At 36.9% G+C, this 19,312-nt stretch overlaps 1 protein-coding gene across 1 annotated transcript in view; it reads left to right on the top strand.

Moving 5' to 3' along the window:
• The first annotated feature begins 7,064 nt into the window (after positions 1–7,064).
• The window catches only part of ARHGAP25 (Rho GTPase activating protein 25), a 118,060-nt gene continuing 105,812 nt past the window's right edge, over positions 7,065–19,312 (top strand). The window contains exon 1 of the mRNA XM_074207962.1: positions 7,065–7,549. Coding sequence (XP_074064063.1) covers positions 7,489–7,549 — 61 coding nt within the window. The 5' untranslated portion in view covers positions 7,065–7,488. The remainder of the gene's footprint in view (positions 7,550–19,312) is intronic.

The raw sequence follows: 19,312 nt of genomic DNA, 5'->3' as shown, positions 1-19,312 counted from the left end.
GTTTCAATAAAAGTGTCCTACTCTTTGTTCTCCCATCCCTAAGTGCCTTTGCTGATATTATTCTCCGTACTTAAAACATTTTTTTACACCTGTTGATTTCTCACTGCCTTCTTCAAGAAACCTTCTCTGAACTCTCCATTTCTATTCTTTGTCCCTTTGGCCTCAGAGAGTCCTTCATTTTGTATCATAATTATCTGTGTATATGTTATGACTGTATATTAGACTAAAGGTCTGTAAGGGCAGAGGCTATTTTTTTTCCTAGTTTCAGAGGGTCCTGGATCTAGAGTTGAAAGGCTTTAGAGATCATCTAGGCCAATCCTTTCACTTGACAGATGAGGAAACTCACACCTAGAGAGGGTAAATCATATAGGTAATAAATACCCAGGTGGAAATCAAACCTAGGTTCTTTGACATCAAATTCAGCACCTTTTCCATTGAATCCTTGTATGTCCCTTCATGCTTAGTACAATGCTTTGTACACAGTATATACTTAATAAGTATTTGTGGAATTATTCCTTCTCTTTTTTGCTTTTCCCCAATTTATCTTGCATTTAGACTGTGTTATTTGCTAATTGTCTCACATTAAGCTCCTTGAGGGCAGGGACTTTTTATTTTTTGTATCCCTAGCACTTAGCCCAATGCCTCCCATATTCATGATACCATTTGGGGTTTTCTTGGCAGAGATATGGAGTGGTGTGTTATTTCCTTCTTCAGCTCATTTTAAAGATGAGGAAACTGAGGAAAACAATGATTTGCCCAGGATTACATTGAGTAAGTTTTAGAAACCAGATTTAAAATCAAGTCTTGCTGATTCCAGACCTAGTACTCTATCTACTGCATCACAGAGTGTTTGAATTAGAGGCAACTAGGTGTTACAGTGCATAATGCTAGGTAGGCTTGCAAACTGGAAGTCCAGTGTTCAAAACCTGTCTCAGACACTGTTTGGCATTAATCTAGTCACTTAATCTTTCTCAACCTTCTCTGTAAAAGCTGGAATAATAACAATAATACTTATGTCACAAGATTGTGAGTATCAAGTGAGATAACAAATAAAATGCCTTGGTATTTGACTGCTAACCTTTATTAATATTGAACTGAAACTCCACCAATTAAATAGGAAGTAGTAGCTTGGTGGGTCATGCTGGGGCAGTTTTGAGAAATGAGGGATAAAGAAACTCTGTCCTTAGTTTGAGAGCTTGAGGCAGTATATTTGGGAAGTCAACAGGACCCTGTCAGAGAGAATGTTCTCAGTGTCTAGAGGTGAGGGTTCTTCTACTAGACCAGGGAGTCAATTACAAACACTCCAGGTACCTCCCTTTCTTTATAAATTTCTACCATGTATTTTGAAAAGAAACACAAGACACTCCAAAAATCTTCTCACAGTAAACTTTAATGACTTTGGGAATATAATTCCAAATTCTTTTCCAGAATGCTCAAACCAACTCAGAGCTCCATCAATTATGAACTAGTTTATTTTGACAAACCTTCTGACAATCTTGTTTTGCCAATTTTGCTAGTCTGTGAGTATGCAGTAACTCCTTAGAGTTAGGTTTTTAAGTTCCTTTTCTCATATCAGTTAATGACAAGTTTTTTTCCCCTATATAGTTTATAAGTTGTATTTCTTCTTTCAAGAATTGCATATTCTTCTTCTCCAACCGCTAATCTATTGAAGAATGAATCTTTTTTTCTTCTATACTTTATCACCTCCTTATGTAATAGTGTGCATCATGTAACATAGACCCATGGATCACTTGTAGCAAGTAATTAAAGACAGACATGGAATGCCCCACCCCATATCTCATATTCTTCTAAGGTGGGGGGGTTCTTAATCTTTTTTGTTCAATGGTCCCCTTTGGCAATATGTTGTATCCTGTGGATCCCTTGACAAATTAATGTTTTAAGAGTAAGGAATAAAATACATAGGAATACAAAGATTACAATAAGATTACAATTTTAGGAGATTGGAGTTCTACTTTTGTGGGGATGAGGAAGATGGCCGTTGCTGAGTAACCATGTTCTCCTTTTTTTCGACTTGGTAGTATATTTTTTATATATCAGTATATTTTTTATACATTTATACATCCTATATTTGAAATATAGGACTTTAATTTTGGGGGGGTTGGGATAAAATTCTCTTTTTTGTGGGGAGGGGAATTAGTCCTACTAGACCTGGAGGTTAACAGTTGGATTAATCTTAAAACCTTCCCTCATACATACTTTTTACACAATAGATAATCGAGGATAGAGAGCAAACTTACTTGTCAAAGTAAGCAAGACAGAAATTAGAGAAGTCACAGAGATTAGGGGAGAAATTACACAAGAATTAGGGAGCTCTATAATCTGAGAGTAAGATATAATCCAATTTAATTGATTTAATCTGATAAATATGCTCTTAGTCATTAGGAGTAAAGGTGCTGGTCAAACACATTGGTGTTTTGCATTATTTTTACATACGTCTGTAGCTTTAAGGTTCTGCTACATACCATTCAAAGTTTGTGTCTCACCTCCCTGCTTCATCTCTCTCCGTTTTTCTCCACTTTTCCCTTCCAGCCTCTCTCTGGATGAATAGGATAGGAAGAGGTTTGTGTCCATTTCTGAGATTCTGAGAACCTCAGCCTCTATTTTATAAAGTGCAGAGAACAGTCTGAAAACTCCCTCAGCAGGGAGAATCGATTCTACTCAAAAAAACTTTCCATATCCCCTTAGTAGTGGTTAGCCCTTGCTCTCTGTCTTATTTCACATATACTCTCCTATCCTTCCAGGTAGAGAGTTCTTAATCATTTTTATGCATGGACCCCTTTGTTAGTATGTTGAAACCTATGAATATCTTGTCAATATAATGTTTTTAAATGCACAAAATAAAATATATAGGACTACAAAGAAAATAAGTTTTATTGAAGTGCAATTATGAAGAGACAGGAGAAAAGATGAGAAAAAAAATAAAAATGAGTTAATAGATATCAATTAAGAACCTCTGCTCAAAAGAACTCCTTGAAGACAGAAACTGAATTTCATTTTATCTTTGTATCCCCAGTAACTAGACTAGGACCTTGTAATTACAATTGTACTTAAATGCTTTGTTGGATTGAGCAGTAGGGTAAGGCAGATGGTTGATTAAAACAAATTTTATAAATTTCTTTGAACTATTTCAGTTAACTTTTTGGGAGGGGTAATTTTCCCCACTAAAAGTCCTTATCACTGTGAGGAGGTGATTTTGGATTTTCAAATGCTTTCCTAGCAGAGAAAAAGCTCTGGGAGATTCTGTCCTACTGTAAGGTTTCAAGTGTATGCTGTTAGAATGAACTGTGTAAGTGTGGTTTTGATCTCACCTAAGTAAGTGTGAGCATCCATATAAACTGTATGATTATTGAGGGCCAGGCAAAGTTCCAGAGACTTAAAATTAAAAAATTAAAAGAAAAACCAAAAGGGTATAATATATGATTCCGGCATCACTCTCTTACCAGGATCAGGGATGTTACATCTCCCCAAGGATTTATGGTATCTCTTCTCTGCCATCAGCTTAAGCCCCCACTGGCCATGTTCTTGGCTTGTTGGAGACCCGTGACTTACATTCTACTTCTATCACTGCTAGATTCTATTGTACTGAAGTCCTGGATCCTTGTTCCTTGAGAGTACTTAATGCTTGCAGGGCTGGCTATAACTTGAATTTCTAGACTCCTAGATACCTGAATCCTCAGGGATCTTCCTCCCAACCCATTTTAGAGACTCTTCTTCCTGCCCCTAAAAAAAGAGTGAATGCAGAAGTCAAGGATTTAGTGTCTTTTTCTTGGGGAACAAAAGGCTAGATTGTGGATGGAGAGGCCCCAGAGCCCTTCCTTCCAGCAGTTTCTCACCCGAAGCCTTTAGCAAAGGAGTCACCTTGCTTCATCCACAGATGAGAATGCAGTAAAGTCATAGTGAGTGTTGACAGTTGTGGTTAAAAAAAAATCATGGGAGGAACTGAAGCTAGAATGAAATGATCAAGAGGAGATCATTTTTAAGGCCACCAATAAGAAGACCATGATAGAAAAATATCAAAAAATTCATAGAAAAAACAACAGACTTACTAAAGTAGAATACTGATATGTAGATAAATGCAGAGCACTTAGATTCATGCAAAAATAACCTATTGAATCCCAAAGAAGTAATTAAAAAGAGAAAAGGACCTATATGTGCAAAAATATTTATAGCAGCCTTTCTATAGTGGCAAAATATTGGAAATTGAGGGGATGCCCATTAATTGGAGAATGACTAAAGAAAATTATGGTTATATGAATGTAATGGGATACTATTGTATAATAAGAAACGATGAACAGGCAGATTTCAGAAAAATATGGAAAGACTTATCCAAATTGATGTGAAATGAAATGAACAGAACTAGGAAAACAAACAGTGATAACATGTGATGATCAACTATGCATGACTCAGCTCTTCTAAGTAACAAAATGATCCAAGACAAGTACAAGGGACTCTTAATGGGAAATATTATCTACATCCAGATAAAGAACTTGATAGACTCTGAATGCAAATGAAGCATAGCTTTTTCAATTATTTTATTCTAACTCATGGTTTTGATCTATTTCTTCTTCCATAAATGAGACTAATATGGAAATGTTTTACACAATAGCACATATATAAACTTTATCAAACTGCCTACCATTTTGAGGGGAGGAGAAAAAAGGGTGGGAAGAAGGGAGGATGAGAAAAGTTGGAATTCAAAATCTTTTAAAAGTGAATGCTAAAAATTTTCTTAGTATGTGAATTGGGGGGAATACTATTAACAAAAATAGACAAAAAATAGCCTCCTAATTTGTTCTTCCTTCATTAATTTATCCCTTTTCCAGTCCCAACTTTCACATCACTGCCCAAAGAATCTAATATTTTGCTCATATCTTTGCTACCTAATACTCACCAAATTATGTATGAAATATGACTTCTAATATTCAAAAGTCTCTACAGCCTGGCCCCAACTGTTTTACCATGTGTCCCCACTTTAGGTCCCTTTACATACACTATATTCCAAACTGCTCATCACTCTTCTTTGGCCCTCTTTTGTGGTTCTAATGAAATAATCATGCTATCTGCCCTTCCTGAAATGGTCTTTTCTTTACCAATGCTTTCATTTGAAGACGTCCTTCTTTCCTCTCAAGCCCAAATTCAGGTGCTATCTCCTTCATGGAGTCTTCTCTGAACTTGTGGGAGGAGTCCTAGCCTAAAGCAATTTCTTCCATCTCAAATTTCTCAAAGTAATTTACCTATATATCTTTTTTTGTACTCCCCCTCTCTTTCTTCTGTTCTCTCTCTCTCTCTCTCTCTCTCTCTCTCTCTCTCTCTCTCTCTCTCTCTCTCATCACAGTTATTTGTATCTTTGTTTAATCCTCCCATTAGATTGTGAGTTCTTTGAAGGACAAGATATGTTGTACCTACCTTTATATATCCAATGTCCAGCATTTTGCATATGGGAGATGATAAAAAAAATTGCTGGAAGTTGACAAAAATAAAAATGACATGCTTTGTAGACAAATGTACAATAATGTACTGGAGTTGAAATTGTGAACTAATCCAGTTATCCTGGAAGCAATTTGTACCAAAAGTTACTAAACTATGCATATACTTTGACCCAGTGATACTGCTATAAAATCTACACCCCAAGGAGTTCAAAGAAAAAAAGAAATGACCTATAATTATAAAAATATTTAAAACAGCTCTTTTGATAGTGACAAAGAATTAGAAACTTCAGGAGTGCTGGTTAATTGGGTAATGGCTAAAAAAGTTATATATGAATGTGATGAGTTGCTACTGTGTTGTAAGAAATGATGAGGGAAATTATTTCAGAGAAATCTGGGAAGATAGATATGTGCTGATGTAAAATGAAATATATTAATGTAGAGAAATTAATATAAAAACTATATTGCAAATACAAACAGAATTTAGGAATTTTGATAAACACAATAAACCAGGAATACAGTGGTCTCATGATGAAATATGGTATCTATGGACTCAGTGAAAATTGAAGCTTTTTTTGTGGACATGAGTAATGTAGAAATTTGTTTTCCTTGATTAAACTTTTTTGACTCTCTCAATGGATGCAAGATGGAAAGGTAGAGGAAGAGAATTAAGAACTGAAAATAAAACTGAGATAACAACAATGATTGAGTCTAATCCTTCATTTTACAGATAAGAAAACTGAGACAGTGAAATTAAGTGATTTATCAAAGTTTACACAAATAGGGCTAGGATTTGGACCTGCTTTCTGTGATTCTAAATTGAAAAGAATCATAACTAATACATTTTCATATCTAGGCAAACCCCTCAAAATGTAGCCCATGCAATCAAAACAAATGAATCCTCTGAATCAATCATTAAGACAAATTTAGCTGAGTAATGGTGATAGGGAATAAGAGACCTTGGAGCATAAGACCCTTTGGGAAAGATGCAGGAATTTTAGGGCAGATGGAGAATCATTAGGGTTGAGAGAATAGACCAGGTGAGGGGAAAACTTCCTCTGAGGGGAGGAAGCAACCATCTGGTAGCTTTTTATTTAAACTAACTATGCTTGCTCACTTGTTTCTGCCTAACAAGAGGAGTGCAAGTGCTGTCCATGTTTTCTAGACGTTGAGTCCCTGGATCAGAGCTCCATTCAGCTCACCTTAGTTACAACTCTAGAAGTTGCAGCACTTTTTCCATTCCAACTCCTTGCCTGTGGGCACAGGAACTTGAGAAAACTAGAATAATAACAGGGAGATGAGATTTCTAAAATGATTTATTGACTTGGGTTGTAGTGACACTGGCCAAGGGTGTGCCTACCAACATAGGCTTTTCTACCTGACCATTTTGGGGATGTCTTATCCATTAGACCAAAGGGTGGGAGTACAAAATAATTCAAGGTTTTTTTTTTTAATAAAAAATATAGCAGTATGTCATGAGAGTGGGTGTTTTGCTTTCTCAAACATATCCAGAAGCCATTTTCTCAAGAAGAAAAAAAAAAGTATTCTCATAATGCATCATCCAGCCGGAGTGTCTACCCACTTCCTCAAATGCACGGAAGCAGAGGCTTCAAGAAAAATAAAAAAAAAATAGAGAGAAAGAGAGAAGCAAGGTCAGACATTGCTTATCACCACCTCTCAATGAAGTCTGAGATTCAGCACCCGAGTCTCATGTCCTCACAAGGCTTCAGTGAGGTCCTCGAGGTCCTTGGTGGGGCACCTGCTGGAGAGGACTAAAAAAGAACCCAGCACCTTGGGCAGGGATTTTTTAGAGCCTAGCCTGGGACCTGGTCTACTTCCCCTGGGCCAGACCGAGAAAAAAAAAAAAGGTTCTTTTTGTGAGGTGCTTACCAGATTCTTGAAAAGGAGGAATCCTTCTGGAAAGTCTTCCACAACTCCAAGATCGGTGGCTCTCTTCAAGCAGTCTGAAGATAAGGCAAGGCCCCAGTGACGGAGAAGAGCAACAGCCCCTCAGATAAACCCAAGTGCACCCAGACGAAAAATGTCTCTGAAGCTACCGAGGAACTGGGAGTTCAACCTGAGAGCAGAGTCTGGGAAAATAGGTATGGTGGGTCTTTGCTGGGTCTTGTATGTGCTTCTTGCCTTAGGACTTGCCGCCCAACCATTTGCATATGGGTCAGCAGAGAGAGAATGAGTGGCTTTCTTAAAAAAGAGTCAGACTGGGCTTCGGAGGAAATTTGCATTTGTCCAGATATGGGGATGTGGCTCCTTGTCTCTGGTAGGCCCCTGGTTAAATACCAAACAAAGTGGAATTGGTTCCATCATTCATTGAGTGCATAGCCTGTCAGTGAAATACCCTTGTAACACAAAGGTCATTGAATAAACACACTCACGAGACACAGGATCGCTCAACTACAACCTGAGCACCTCTAGTCCTTAGTTTTCTTTATTTTTAAAACAAGGGAGTTCTTAGTCTTTTTTTTTTCCTGTGTCATAGAGCCCCTTGACATCCTGGTGACTATTGACCCTTTCTCAGGATAGCACTTTTAAATGTACAAAATACAGAATTATAAAGGAAATCAATAATGTTATCCAAGTATTCAAATAAGTTCACAAATCCACAATTAAGAAATTTTTGACCAGATAGATGGTTGTTATCATTCCTTTCAGCTCTGCCATTTTATATTCTAAGATTCTCTCTAAGCTCAGACATACTATGCTTTACATACTTAGTACTTTTGTACAAGAGATATTTAAAAATCCATTCTAAGCATTTTTTTCAACTCAGACATTTCGATCCCCATATTCTGCATTCTTTTCCAGCTCTGACATTATGCTCTGTCTAAGGTTCCTTAAGCTTGAATTTATCTCTAAATCTATGAATAAATAGAAATGTTCACCATGTTATTGGTACCTATAGGCCCTGTGTTTTGAGTCTAAGCTACTGAATAAATATGCGGAGAATTACTGGTATAGAGAATGGATTATTTAATAGTCAGACATTTATGCAAATAATATATCTTCAGAACCCTGTCTCATGACTTTTCAAATCTCAAAGTTTTTACTTTTTTCAGTCTAGTTCAACAAGATCCTGTGTGTGCAAGACAATTCAAGAATTAAATTTTGAAATAAGGCACATTCTTTGGTCCAATAAAGGGAGGTGCAACTTGTTTACAAATAGCTATGATATGAAGCAAAAGTGAGACATGCACTTTGTAAACTTTACACTGCTATATAAATGCTAGTTATTATTTAGGTGATGTGTGGAAAGGAGATAGACTTTTCTTTCCTTGCTCAGATTTCTTAGATTATCTTTAGCTAAGAGTATTAGGGAAGGCTTTATGGAAGAGTTATTAACTGAGTCTATTCATGTCAAAGTCTTTAACTGCAGGTTTTCAATAGACAGAAATGGGGATAAACTACAGATCTATTCCCAGAATTTCCCCTAAACTCTAGTTATATATTTCCAAATACCTGATGGAGAATTCCACACAGAAGCACCTCAAGCCCCAAATCAAACTCATATTCCCTCATCCAAACAAACCAAAAACATCTTTTGCTCTTCCTCTTAATTATTTTTTATTTTTGTTGATGGTACCAACATCTTCTTAGGGTCACCTTTGTCCTTGCCCTCTCTCCTAAATCTTCCTGACTTTCAACTTAAGCTAGACATTTGGGTAGGTGTACCTTTAATTCCTCACATGGGGTATGGACTGAGCATAGGCATGTAGATGAAGACCTGCAGGACTGCAGAATTATCAATTATCAATCTGGAAGGAATTTTAGAGTTCACCTTCTAGTCCAACCATTTCATTTTATAGATGAAGAAACTGAGATAGAAAGTCTAGGGTTCTTGGCACATAGAATATGTGGAAGAGTGTAATGTGAGATAGGTCTGTAAAAGAAAATTGGATCCCTTATAGTGGAGTACTTTGAAGACCAGAATAAGGAATTTATGTACATTTTTTTAGGTAACTAAAATAGAGAGACTTAGCATTGTGTAGAGGCAGGTTTTAGAGTCAGGAAGACATAGGCTGAACTCCAATAACATATATTGCTTATATGTTCAAGTTCCCCAACCTTTGAATGTCAAGGTTATAATTTGCTTTATTTTTACCTCTGTCTCTGCATTGATAGAGGGAGTTTCCCTAATTGGAATTTCCTAAACCAGATTTAGTTAAAAAGTATTCCTTTAACGAAGGTTTTGATAAGAAGAGTAAGTTGTGTTAGAAAGATTACTCTGGAAGCATCATGAAAGATGGATAGAATAAATGCAGAGAATGAGGTCAGTGTAGAAGTGACTCAGACTTGAACAAGTTTAGTTGTTTTGGGAGGAGGAAAAAAAATTATTACTTGATAAGAAATTTGGGGAGTAGAATCAGTCCTATTAAATAACTGTTTGAATAGGCTGAGAGTCAGAGGAAGGTTTAGGGAAGAGAGTAGAGATAACGGTGACCCTCAGTTTTCAAACTTGAGTAGCTGGAAAGATGTTTGTATCATCAACAAAAATTGAAAATAATTAAGACAAAGAGTAAAAGGTTTTTGTTTGTTTTAGGTGGGGGGAGATAAGTTCAATTTTGGACATTTGGGACTTTGTAGGTACTTATAGGCTGTCTTGGTAGAATTCTCTCATATGGGAGAACTGGAGTTCTGGGGAGCATTCTGGGAATAGAACTATAGATTGGAAGCCAGTTGTATAGATGTGGTCAGTGAAACTATAAGAGTGAAGGAGATTGTCAATGGATAGGACTGTGAATGGAATCTTGGGGAACACCTATGTTGAACAGGAAGTAAATAGAGACAGAGTAGACAAGAAAGAGTTGTTTCTCTCTGATTTGGATCTGAATTGTGGTGGTAATTTGTGTATATGTGCATATATATATATATACATACACACACACACACACACACACACACACACACACACACACACACACACACATATATATATATATATATAAAATTTAGGGTTAAGTGACTTATCCAAAGTCACACAACTAGGAAATTATTAAGTGTCTGAGGTCAGAGTTGAACTTAGGTCCTCCTGACTCCAGGACTGGTGCTCTCTCCACTGCGCCACCTAACTGCCCCAGGGTCATTTATATATTGAATTATTTTGTGATGGGGATTGAGAAAACATGAACCACTAATGAGTCTCTTTTAATAGCTCGGTCAATTCCTAAATGCAGGGTAATATCATAAGATGATAGTTCTGGAAGGGACTTTCAAAACTGTTTTGTTCATCTTTATCTTATCTTATTTCAAAGACTAGTTCTTCCCATTTTGCCCAGTCTGTAAATACAAGGGCTATACACAGACCTGATAACTGCTCAAAGGCAGAGATACTTTGACCTCTTCTGTTTCCAACATGGGCAATCTGATGACCCTCTACCCCCAATGGCTTACCATACTGATGCCAAACTTATATGTGGACACTGGATCAGTCTCATACACATTAGACCCATCCCCATCATGATTTCCCATGATTATATAAATAGCAAATGGTGACACTATGACTCACACCCTTTGACTCCAAATCCTGATTTTTTTTCATTACATGTATCAGGGTTTCTAAAGGAATCACTCCTAATTGTAAAGGTTGCAGGTTACCTGGAGCCTAGGAAATAAAAGAGGAAGAAGAGAAGGAATTTGGAAGTATTTTTAAATTATAGGAAAGGAAAATGGAATTGGTTCTAAATATAATAGAAAAGTTGAATGGAGAGAAGTATCTCTAAGGTGTAATTATCTAAAAGTTATTTAGTTTATATTCCATCAGAGTATCTCCCCCTCTTCTCAGACTCTATTCCTTAATCTGCTGTGTCTCCTATCCTCTTAGTCCCTAGTTTTCTTCTTCATAAACTTCCTCTGCAGACTATTTGCTGCAATGTGTATGCTTACATTTCTTTAAACCCCCATTCTCTAATCATGATTCTGGGTCTGTGCAAATCATTCTGGGAGCTTAGCAAAATTTTTTTCTTATCAGCGCTAAAGTGGCTGTACTTTCAACAGAAAACTGATGATAGTTGTATTATGTTTGGAATAAAGAATTTTGAAGATATGCTTAATTTCATCTCAGGTGTGTTTACGTTCCCTCTCTCATAATGAAGAAAAACCATAATGATAAACTATTTAATTAAAAGGGGAAAAATCATTCTGTTAGAGAGATGCAGGAGAAACTGGATTTGGCGAGACAAGAAGCAGATATACTCACACCTTATCTTCAAAGTTTGTCTGAACAGGAAGAACATCTAATTAAACTCCCTCATTTTACAGATGAGGGGTAGGGTTTGAGTTGGGCCATCAAAGATGGGTAGGAATTCAACAGGTGAAAAAATAGAGAGAAAACATAGTGTTGGAATTTGAACATTCCCTGCAGTGAGATATTTTGTTAAATTCAGAGGACCCAAGTTTATAGTGTTCTGAAAACAATGGACTTCTCAAAATTTGTCTTCCATATTTAAATTCAGATTTCACATGATAAATAACAGAGTTAGAGAATGACTATTGTTTTGGTTGTCAAAAAGATACCATGCAATGTTCATGTAGCAATTACTTATATAAAATACTTATATAAATAGCAAAAGAAATCACCTAGCGGGAGGCTAGGTGGTGCAGTGGATAAAGCACTGGCCCTGGAGTCAGGAGTACCTGGGTTCAAATCCAGTCTCAAACACTTGATAATTACCTACTGTATGGCCTTAGGCAAGCCACTTAACCCCATTTGCCTTACAAAAAAAAAAACAAACAAAACCAAAAACAAAAAAAGAAATCACCTAGCAAGGAGAATGATATTCTTTTTATTGTTTTTCTTTTGGGGGGGGGCAATGGGAATAGGTGCTTTGCCCAAGGTCATGCAAATAGTAAGTATTAAGTAAAGACTCAGGTCCTCTTTACTCTAGGGCCAGTACTCTATCCACTATGCTACTTAGCTACTTTAGAATAGTTGATATTCTTTAGTCAGATGAGGTAAAAATATAGGATCTCTTTGTTTTTCAAAGATAAATTTTATTTTAATTAGCAAGGGTCTATTTTCTCACTACTCTTATTCACAAAAAAGAAAAAGAAAGAAAAATAACTCCCCCCCCCTTTAAAACAAATATACCAAGACAAGCAGAACAAATTTCCACGTTGTCCACGACCAAATGAATGTTTCCTTTTGTATTTTAAAACTATCAGCTCTCTGTCAGGAGATGAGTGACATGCTTCATTATTACTCCTCTGGAGCCATGGTTGGTCATTGAATTGAACAGAGTAAATGGTTTCTTTGCTGCCATGCTGAAAATAGTCTTCCTAGGTATGTTATATTCATTCAGTCCACACAAATTTATTAGTGTGTTATACTAGGTGCTGGGGATGTATAAGGTTTAGATTAGGCCAGATTTATATCATCATGCCCTCATGAATTGAATTATAGTTTATTAGGAGAAGTTATATGAGAAAATATCTGATATGTGTATATTAGTAGATAGGTATAGATAAAGGTGTTATGTAAGGTGAAAGAAGGAGGTTCCCAGCTAACTGGGGGACATCAGGAAAGACTTTTTGGAGGAATTGGCTTTTGAGTTGCACTGTAAAGGATGGTTAGAAATTAAAATGGTTAAGAAAGTGGGGTAAGAAAACACAGGAAACATATAGAACAAAACCTATGGAGGTGGGAGAGCAGAGGATGTTTTCAGAGGGTAAGACATTAACTAAACTTGAATACACAGTGCATAGAGGAGAATAATATGAGATAAATCTGGAGAGAGAGGCTTGCACCAGCTTGTGGAGGGGCATTTAAAATTATTGAACAGAAGAATATCATAACCAGATCTAGGTTAATAAACTTATTTATTGATATTTCTCTAATTGGAGAATTATACAGATATGTGGTTTTTTTTGAGTGGGGGAGGTCTAGCTAGAGAGTCAAATCCCCCAAACTTGAGATGGAGAGGCAACATGACCAGATCTAAATAAAAGGAAAAAAGCATTCTGAGGAAAAATAGATACATTCACTTCTGATCTTTCATAGTTTGAGCAGGAAGAACAGCAAGTTAAACTCCATCATTTTACAAATGAGGAAACAGAAGTTAGAGAAGGGAAGTGACTTGGAGGATGTGGGGTTTAAGTTAGGCCATCAAAGATGAGTAGGGATTTGACAGGTAAGAAAAAGGAAGGAGCTTTTAAGTAGTAGTTCTGGGATTTGAACATTTCCTGCAATGTCAAGAGCATTGGATACAGCCAGGTAGTGCTGTGGTTGGAACCTCAGCCCTGGAGTCAGGAGAACCTGAGTTCCTATTTGACCTCAGACACTTGAATTACTAGTTGAGACTTTCATAACTCTGCCTCCCATCCAGGTCACCTCCAGTGGTCCTGGTTGGTCACTCAACAGATGACTCCAGAGGAGAAAGTGAGACTTGAAATTTAGCATAGCACCTTGTCATTCAATCCAGTTCATTTGCTTGCATTGGCATCACCTCCCTGTAGTTCTGATCTGCTTCATTTACTAAGGATAAACATCAAAGACCCAGATGTAGAAGCCTAGGATCTGAGTTCCAGCTCTGTCTCTAACTAGCTGTGTGAATTTTAGGGAAAGCATTTTTCTTCTCTGGACCTCATTTTCCTATTCTCTAAAATTAAGGGGTTGAACTAAATGATTTCTAAAGTACCTCTTATTAACTGAGATGATATATTTAGTTTTCTAAACCTTATTTATAGAAAGCATTAAACTATAGAGATGAGAACTAAGATTATGTGGGGAATAGTGTAAAAGAGCACTAGATTTGAATTCAGGAAACCTGAGATTATGTCCTGATCTGTCATATCAGTTCACCTCTCTTTCTTCCTCCCCCTCCCCAGCTTTTTTCTCCATCTGTAAAATTTTAAGATAAAATTAAGAATAAGGCAGTGTGGCATTGGGACAGAAGTTTGCCCTTGAGGACAAGATCTGGATTTTAAGTTCTGGTGTGATGCATTTTGTGTGACTATGAATGTTGCATTTGACTTCTCCAGGATCCAGAAAATCCTCTAAATATCAGTTACAGATGAGTGACTGATCCCCTTAGGATCAGCTTCCAAAACCAGGAGCTCCTACACTTATGCAATCACAGGTCCGAGTTGCTTTTGGCTGAATTTTATTGAGCCAGTCTTTAACCTGGTAATGGAGTAAAACAGAGTAGGCCAGAGAGAGAGTGCCAGTAATCAAGTAGAGATTTAATTGAGTTTTACTGTGAAGAACAAATCTGCAATAGGGGGAATTCTCCTGATCAGAACTTTGCCTTGTTGTAGTGAAGCCAGAAATTACAGACATAAATCACAAATGGGAAAGGAGAGGGGATAGTAGATTACAACATGATCATTTTTAAGATTTAAGCAGCTTCTCATAAAAGTTCATAAATGCATGTGCCCTTGAGTCCTCTGGGAATGGTTAAGTTGATTATTTAGTCTTGGGGTGCTTTACTGGGCTGTGGGAACAAGTTAAACATTTTTCAATTCCTTAACTCAAGCAAGCAGAGTACAGTGAAGAAATGGAGTCCTGTTAGGATTGATGAATCACTTCTGGCTGCATTGTACTCTCCAAATCCTAAGTCAGAGTCTGCTGGGAAAATGAATCTCTAGGAACTAAATTATTAGTAAATTCATTACACATATATTGATAAATATGAAAATCATATTATCCTTTCCACAGCATCACACCCCCTCCTGCCTCTACCCCTCCTCACTTCCTCTGGACCTCTCTTCTCATACCTTCCAGCATGAATTCAGGGAAATTATAAACTAATAAATTATAAAGTGTCTTGATTATTATTAAATAATGCTTTGATACTTCAAAGAAGTACAATTTTACCATTGCCTTTATACAGATTACAACCTCTCCATAGCCTTTGCAGATAGTTTGATGTGCAGGTGGTTTGTAGAGGTGAGAAAGAGAAGGAGTAAAAAGATTTCACCACCTCATGGCTCATTTTTATCTGTAAAGTTAGCAAAACCCACTCTAGGGATTATGGACATACAGTCTGCCACTGTTTGTTCTCCAGACTTGTCTAGAATGGGAGTATCTATAATATTTTATACTCCACTATCAAAGTCTTCAAGAACCCATGCTGTGATGAGGCACACATGGAAGAGTATTATTATAATTGGGGTAGTCTGATGGGGTAGATAGAATGCTGAACCTAGAGTCACTAAGACTCATCTTACTGAATTCAAATCTGGCCTTAGACACTTCCTAGCTTTGTGACTCTGGATAAATTCCCTAACCTCAGTTCCCTCATCTATAAAATTGGGGAAGGAATTGGAAAACCACTCTAGTATCTTTGCCAAGAGAACCCTAAATGGGGTGATGGAAAGTTGGAAATAACTGAATGATAACAAATTATGATTATTATTTTTCTTCATATTCCTCTTATTTGCTTTCAAATTAGAACCGGTCTAGATCACAGGATTGTCTATTGAGGTCTATTTATAGATGAGAAAATTCAAACTTAAGATGAAGTTAATTATTTAACAGGTGATAAGCATCAGAGGTAAGATTTTTTTTTTGCAAGGCAATGGGGTTAAGTGGCTTGCCTAAGGCCACACAGCTAGGTAATTATTAAGTGTCTGAGGCAGAATTTGAACTCAGGTACTCCTGACTCCAGTGCTGCCTAGCCACCCTCAGAGGTAAGATTTAAGCCCTAAATAACAAAAATTGTTATCATCGGTGTTAGGATAATACATACTTCAGCACAGAGAAGCATCACTGCATAGGGGATTAGAGAGCAGGTCTCAGAACCAGGAAGAACTGCCTTCAAACCCACCTCTGACACATGCTGGCTATGTCCAGTCAGGGCTCTGAATACCTTTCTAAAACTCTGAGCTGCTGAGGAGGTATTGACCTACACTGGAAGAGGGAATTTCCTCATCCACAGAAGTCCATCCCCCCAAGAAATCATAGGTCTGGTTCCTTTCCTTCTCTGAGCTTCAGATGGAAATGCTTCAGATTGACCTAGGATACTTGTAATGCAGTAGATACTTGGTAATTGCTGAAAGTAATGAGAAAAATGAGAATTGCCCTCATAAAACATTCTACATGAAGAATCCCTTGACAAGTATAGCTAAAGAAGTTTCCAACACTCCTTCCCCACCCCCCCCTTTGAATAGCTATCATATGCATCCTTTCCTTTAGCAACAGGAAATAGTTTCATAATTGATGACAGAGAACTCACCTCAGAGGAGGAGACTATGAGAAAGAAAATGAACCTGAGTGCTCTTATAAAAAACCCCAACAACCACACCCCTACCCCCTCTTTCAAACAAACTATTTACCAATACTTCATATAATCAGGGCTGACCATTTGCAAAGGTCAAGCAAAATCCATTTACATACACCCAGCAAAATGCCCTGCTGTCCTTGTCACAGTGGCTGCAATTCAGTCCTAAAGAGTTTTCATTTTTTAAGACTGTCTATTAAAATGCCCCTAGGAGAGAAGCATCTCCTCAGAGATTGCCTGGCAGCAATTGGAGAGCAAGGTAGTGAAGGAGTGGAGCTTCCAGGGATATAGAAATTAAGAGATGAAAGGAGGTCAGTTTTGCACCTTTTGTTATAGTTGTTCAGTCATTTCTTCCCTTTTTTTATTATAGTTTTTTTTTGTAAGGCTAATGGGGTTAAGTGGCTTGCCCAAGGCCATACAGCTAGGTAATTATTAAGTGTCTGAGGCTGGACTTGAACTCAGGTACTCCTGACTCCAGGGTCAGTGCTCTATCCACTGTGCCACCTAGCTGCCCTTTGTTCAGTCATTTCAATTGTGTCTGACTCTTTGTGACCCCTTTGGCCCATCATTTCCTTCTCTATCTCTTTTTACAGATTAGGAAACTGAGGCAAATAGGGTTAGTGACTTGTCCAGGGTCACACAGTAAGTGTCTGAAACTGGATTTGAATTTAGGAAGAGGAGTTTTTCTGACTCCCAATAGTATAACCATTGTGCCACCTCAATGCTCATTTAGAGCAGATACTTTATATAATGAAAACTCCTTTTCTGCCTTCACCCAGTTCCTTGAAGGAGTTGATATCTGTAGAAGGGTTGGATGGTTGTATTGAGAATGCAAGTTGCTGCTGCTCTAACAGTGGCAGGGATGGCATGATACCAAAGATTGGCTAGGCTTTCAGCTAACTCAGAGAATTCAAGATATGTGGTCAGGGAGTTTTCTAGGGCCTTGCTACATTTGATCACAAGGGAGTTACTTGTTCTTTTTTTTGGTCTTTTTAAAAAAATATAACCATTGGTCATCATCTTGCTGTGCGATCTTGGTCAAACCACTTTTACTTTCTTGGTCTTGGTTTTATCTGCAAAATGAATGAGGTGAACTAGGTGATTTCTTCTCACACTGTATGATTCTTTAAGAAATAATCAAAATAATCATTCTCCAGATATCAGTTGTAAGGAAATAATGAGAAGACAAAGAAAAGAGAATTATCTGGAAATAGAATCAAAACCACTAATCTTTACTTTTGAATCCTAGATCACATACAGCCTGTAATATTCACCCTTTCTGCTTTATAAATCTAAAAATGGCATTGCAATGTGGTATAATGATGATACTACTACTAGTAGTAGTAGTAGTAGTAGTAGTAGTAGTAGTAGTAGTAGTAATCACTATTGTTTGCTTAAAATTAATCTTATATAATTAAATAATTTTAACTGGAATATTAGATCGAACTCTGGACTTAAGAGACAGGAAGATCTGTGTTCAAATCCTGTCTGACACCTACCTGCTGTGACACATGGTCAAGTCATTTGAACTCTTTTAGGTTGCTTTTTCCAAACAGTAAAATGAGATTAAAAGTACCTCAGTCACAGGTTTTCAATACATTTAAGGAAAAAACACATATAAAGTACTTTTCAAACTTTAAAGCACTACTAAGTCTGAACTCTTGTTATCATATAAATCTTATATTTTTAATTTTTTCATGTTTAGGGTTTTTTTTTTCTCTCCAACTAGACTGTAAGCTCTTTGAGGAAAGGAGCCATATCTTGTGTTTTTGGTTCCTTGGTACCTACCTGGAACTAGGTCATCTCCAGTGCCTTGATAGTTGATAGTACCTGGGTGTTTAATAATAATGTGTCAATCAGTAGGCTGAACACAGTTTCTTATTAGCCTGGGTTGATTTTAATGTTCTGTCTAGGAGGTAATAAATTATATCCCTCTATTTTTTCTAGATTCTCACAAAATGAAATAGAGGAGGATGCTAGAGCATATATGACTGTAAGATACAAGATCAGAAAAGGAAAATGATGGGGAAAGTGTGACAATGGAAAGAGTATGGACTCTGAAAATAGGGGTTCAAAATCCTTATTTGATGCTTATTATCTGTATATCCTATTATCTGTGTTAACTTCTCTGACTCTTAGCTTCCTCATCTGTAAAACAAGGGGGGGGTCAGTTAGATGGCCTCTAAGACCTTTTTAATTCTAGGCCTAAGAATTCTATGAAACTTGTCCTTTTTTGCTATATGTAGTGAAAGAAAAGAACCAGCTCATTCTCTCCTAGAAGGTACTCAGATAGTAAAAAGAATAACCACTGTTTATTTATATAGTAATCTAAGATTTGTAATATGCTTTACATATACAGGGCATCCAAAAAGTTTTAGAGTAGTTTAACCTATTAGAGTTTAGATCAGCACAAATTTGTTCTATTTATAAAAAAAACCACTAGTCATTAGGTGGTATTTTTCTTTCTTTTGTGTCATGTCTGTGGAGTAATGGAAAAGAGGCTAGAAGGTTAAGAATTTCCCAATTCTTAGACCGAGTATAGCTTCAAATTTGATTATTGACATTATTTAATGTATGATCTTAATTTCATGACCAATTAGTTGACATGCTATTGAAAGAACTGAACCATATCCG

This window comes from Macrotis lagotis, chromosome 1 (genome assembly GCF_037893015.1).
Source record: "Macrotis lagotis isolate mMagLag1 chromosome 1, bilby.v1.9.chrom.fasta, whole genome shotgun sequence".
Lineage (NCBI taxonomy): Eukaryota > Metazoa > Chordata > Mammalia > Peramelemorphia > Peramelidae > Macrotis > Macrotis lagotis.
This window is presented reverse-complemented; position numbering and strand designations above follow the sequence as displayed.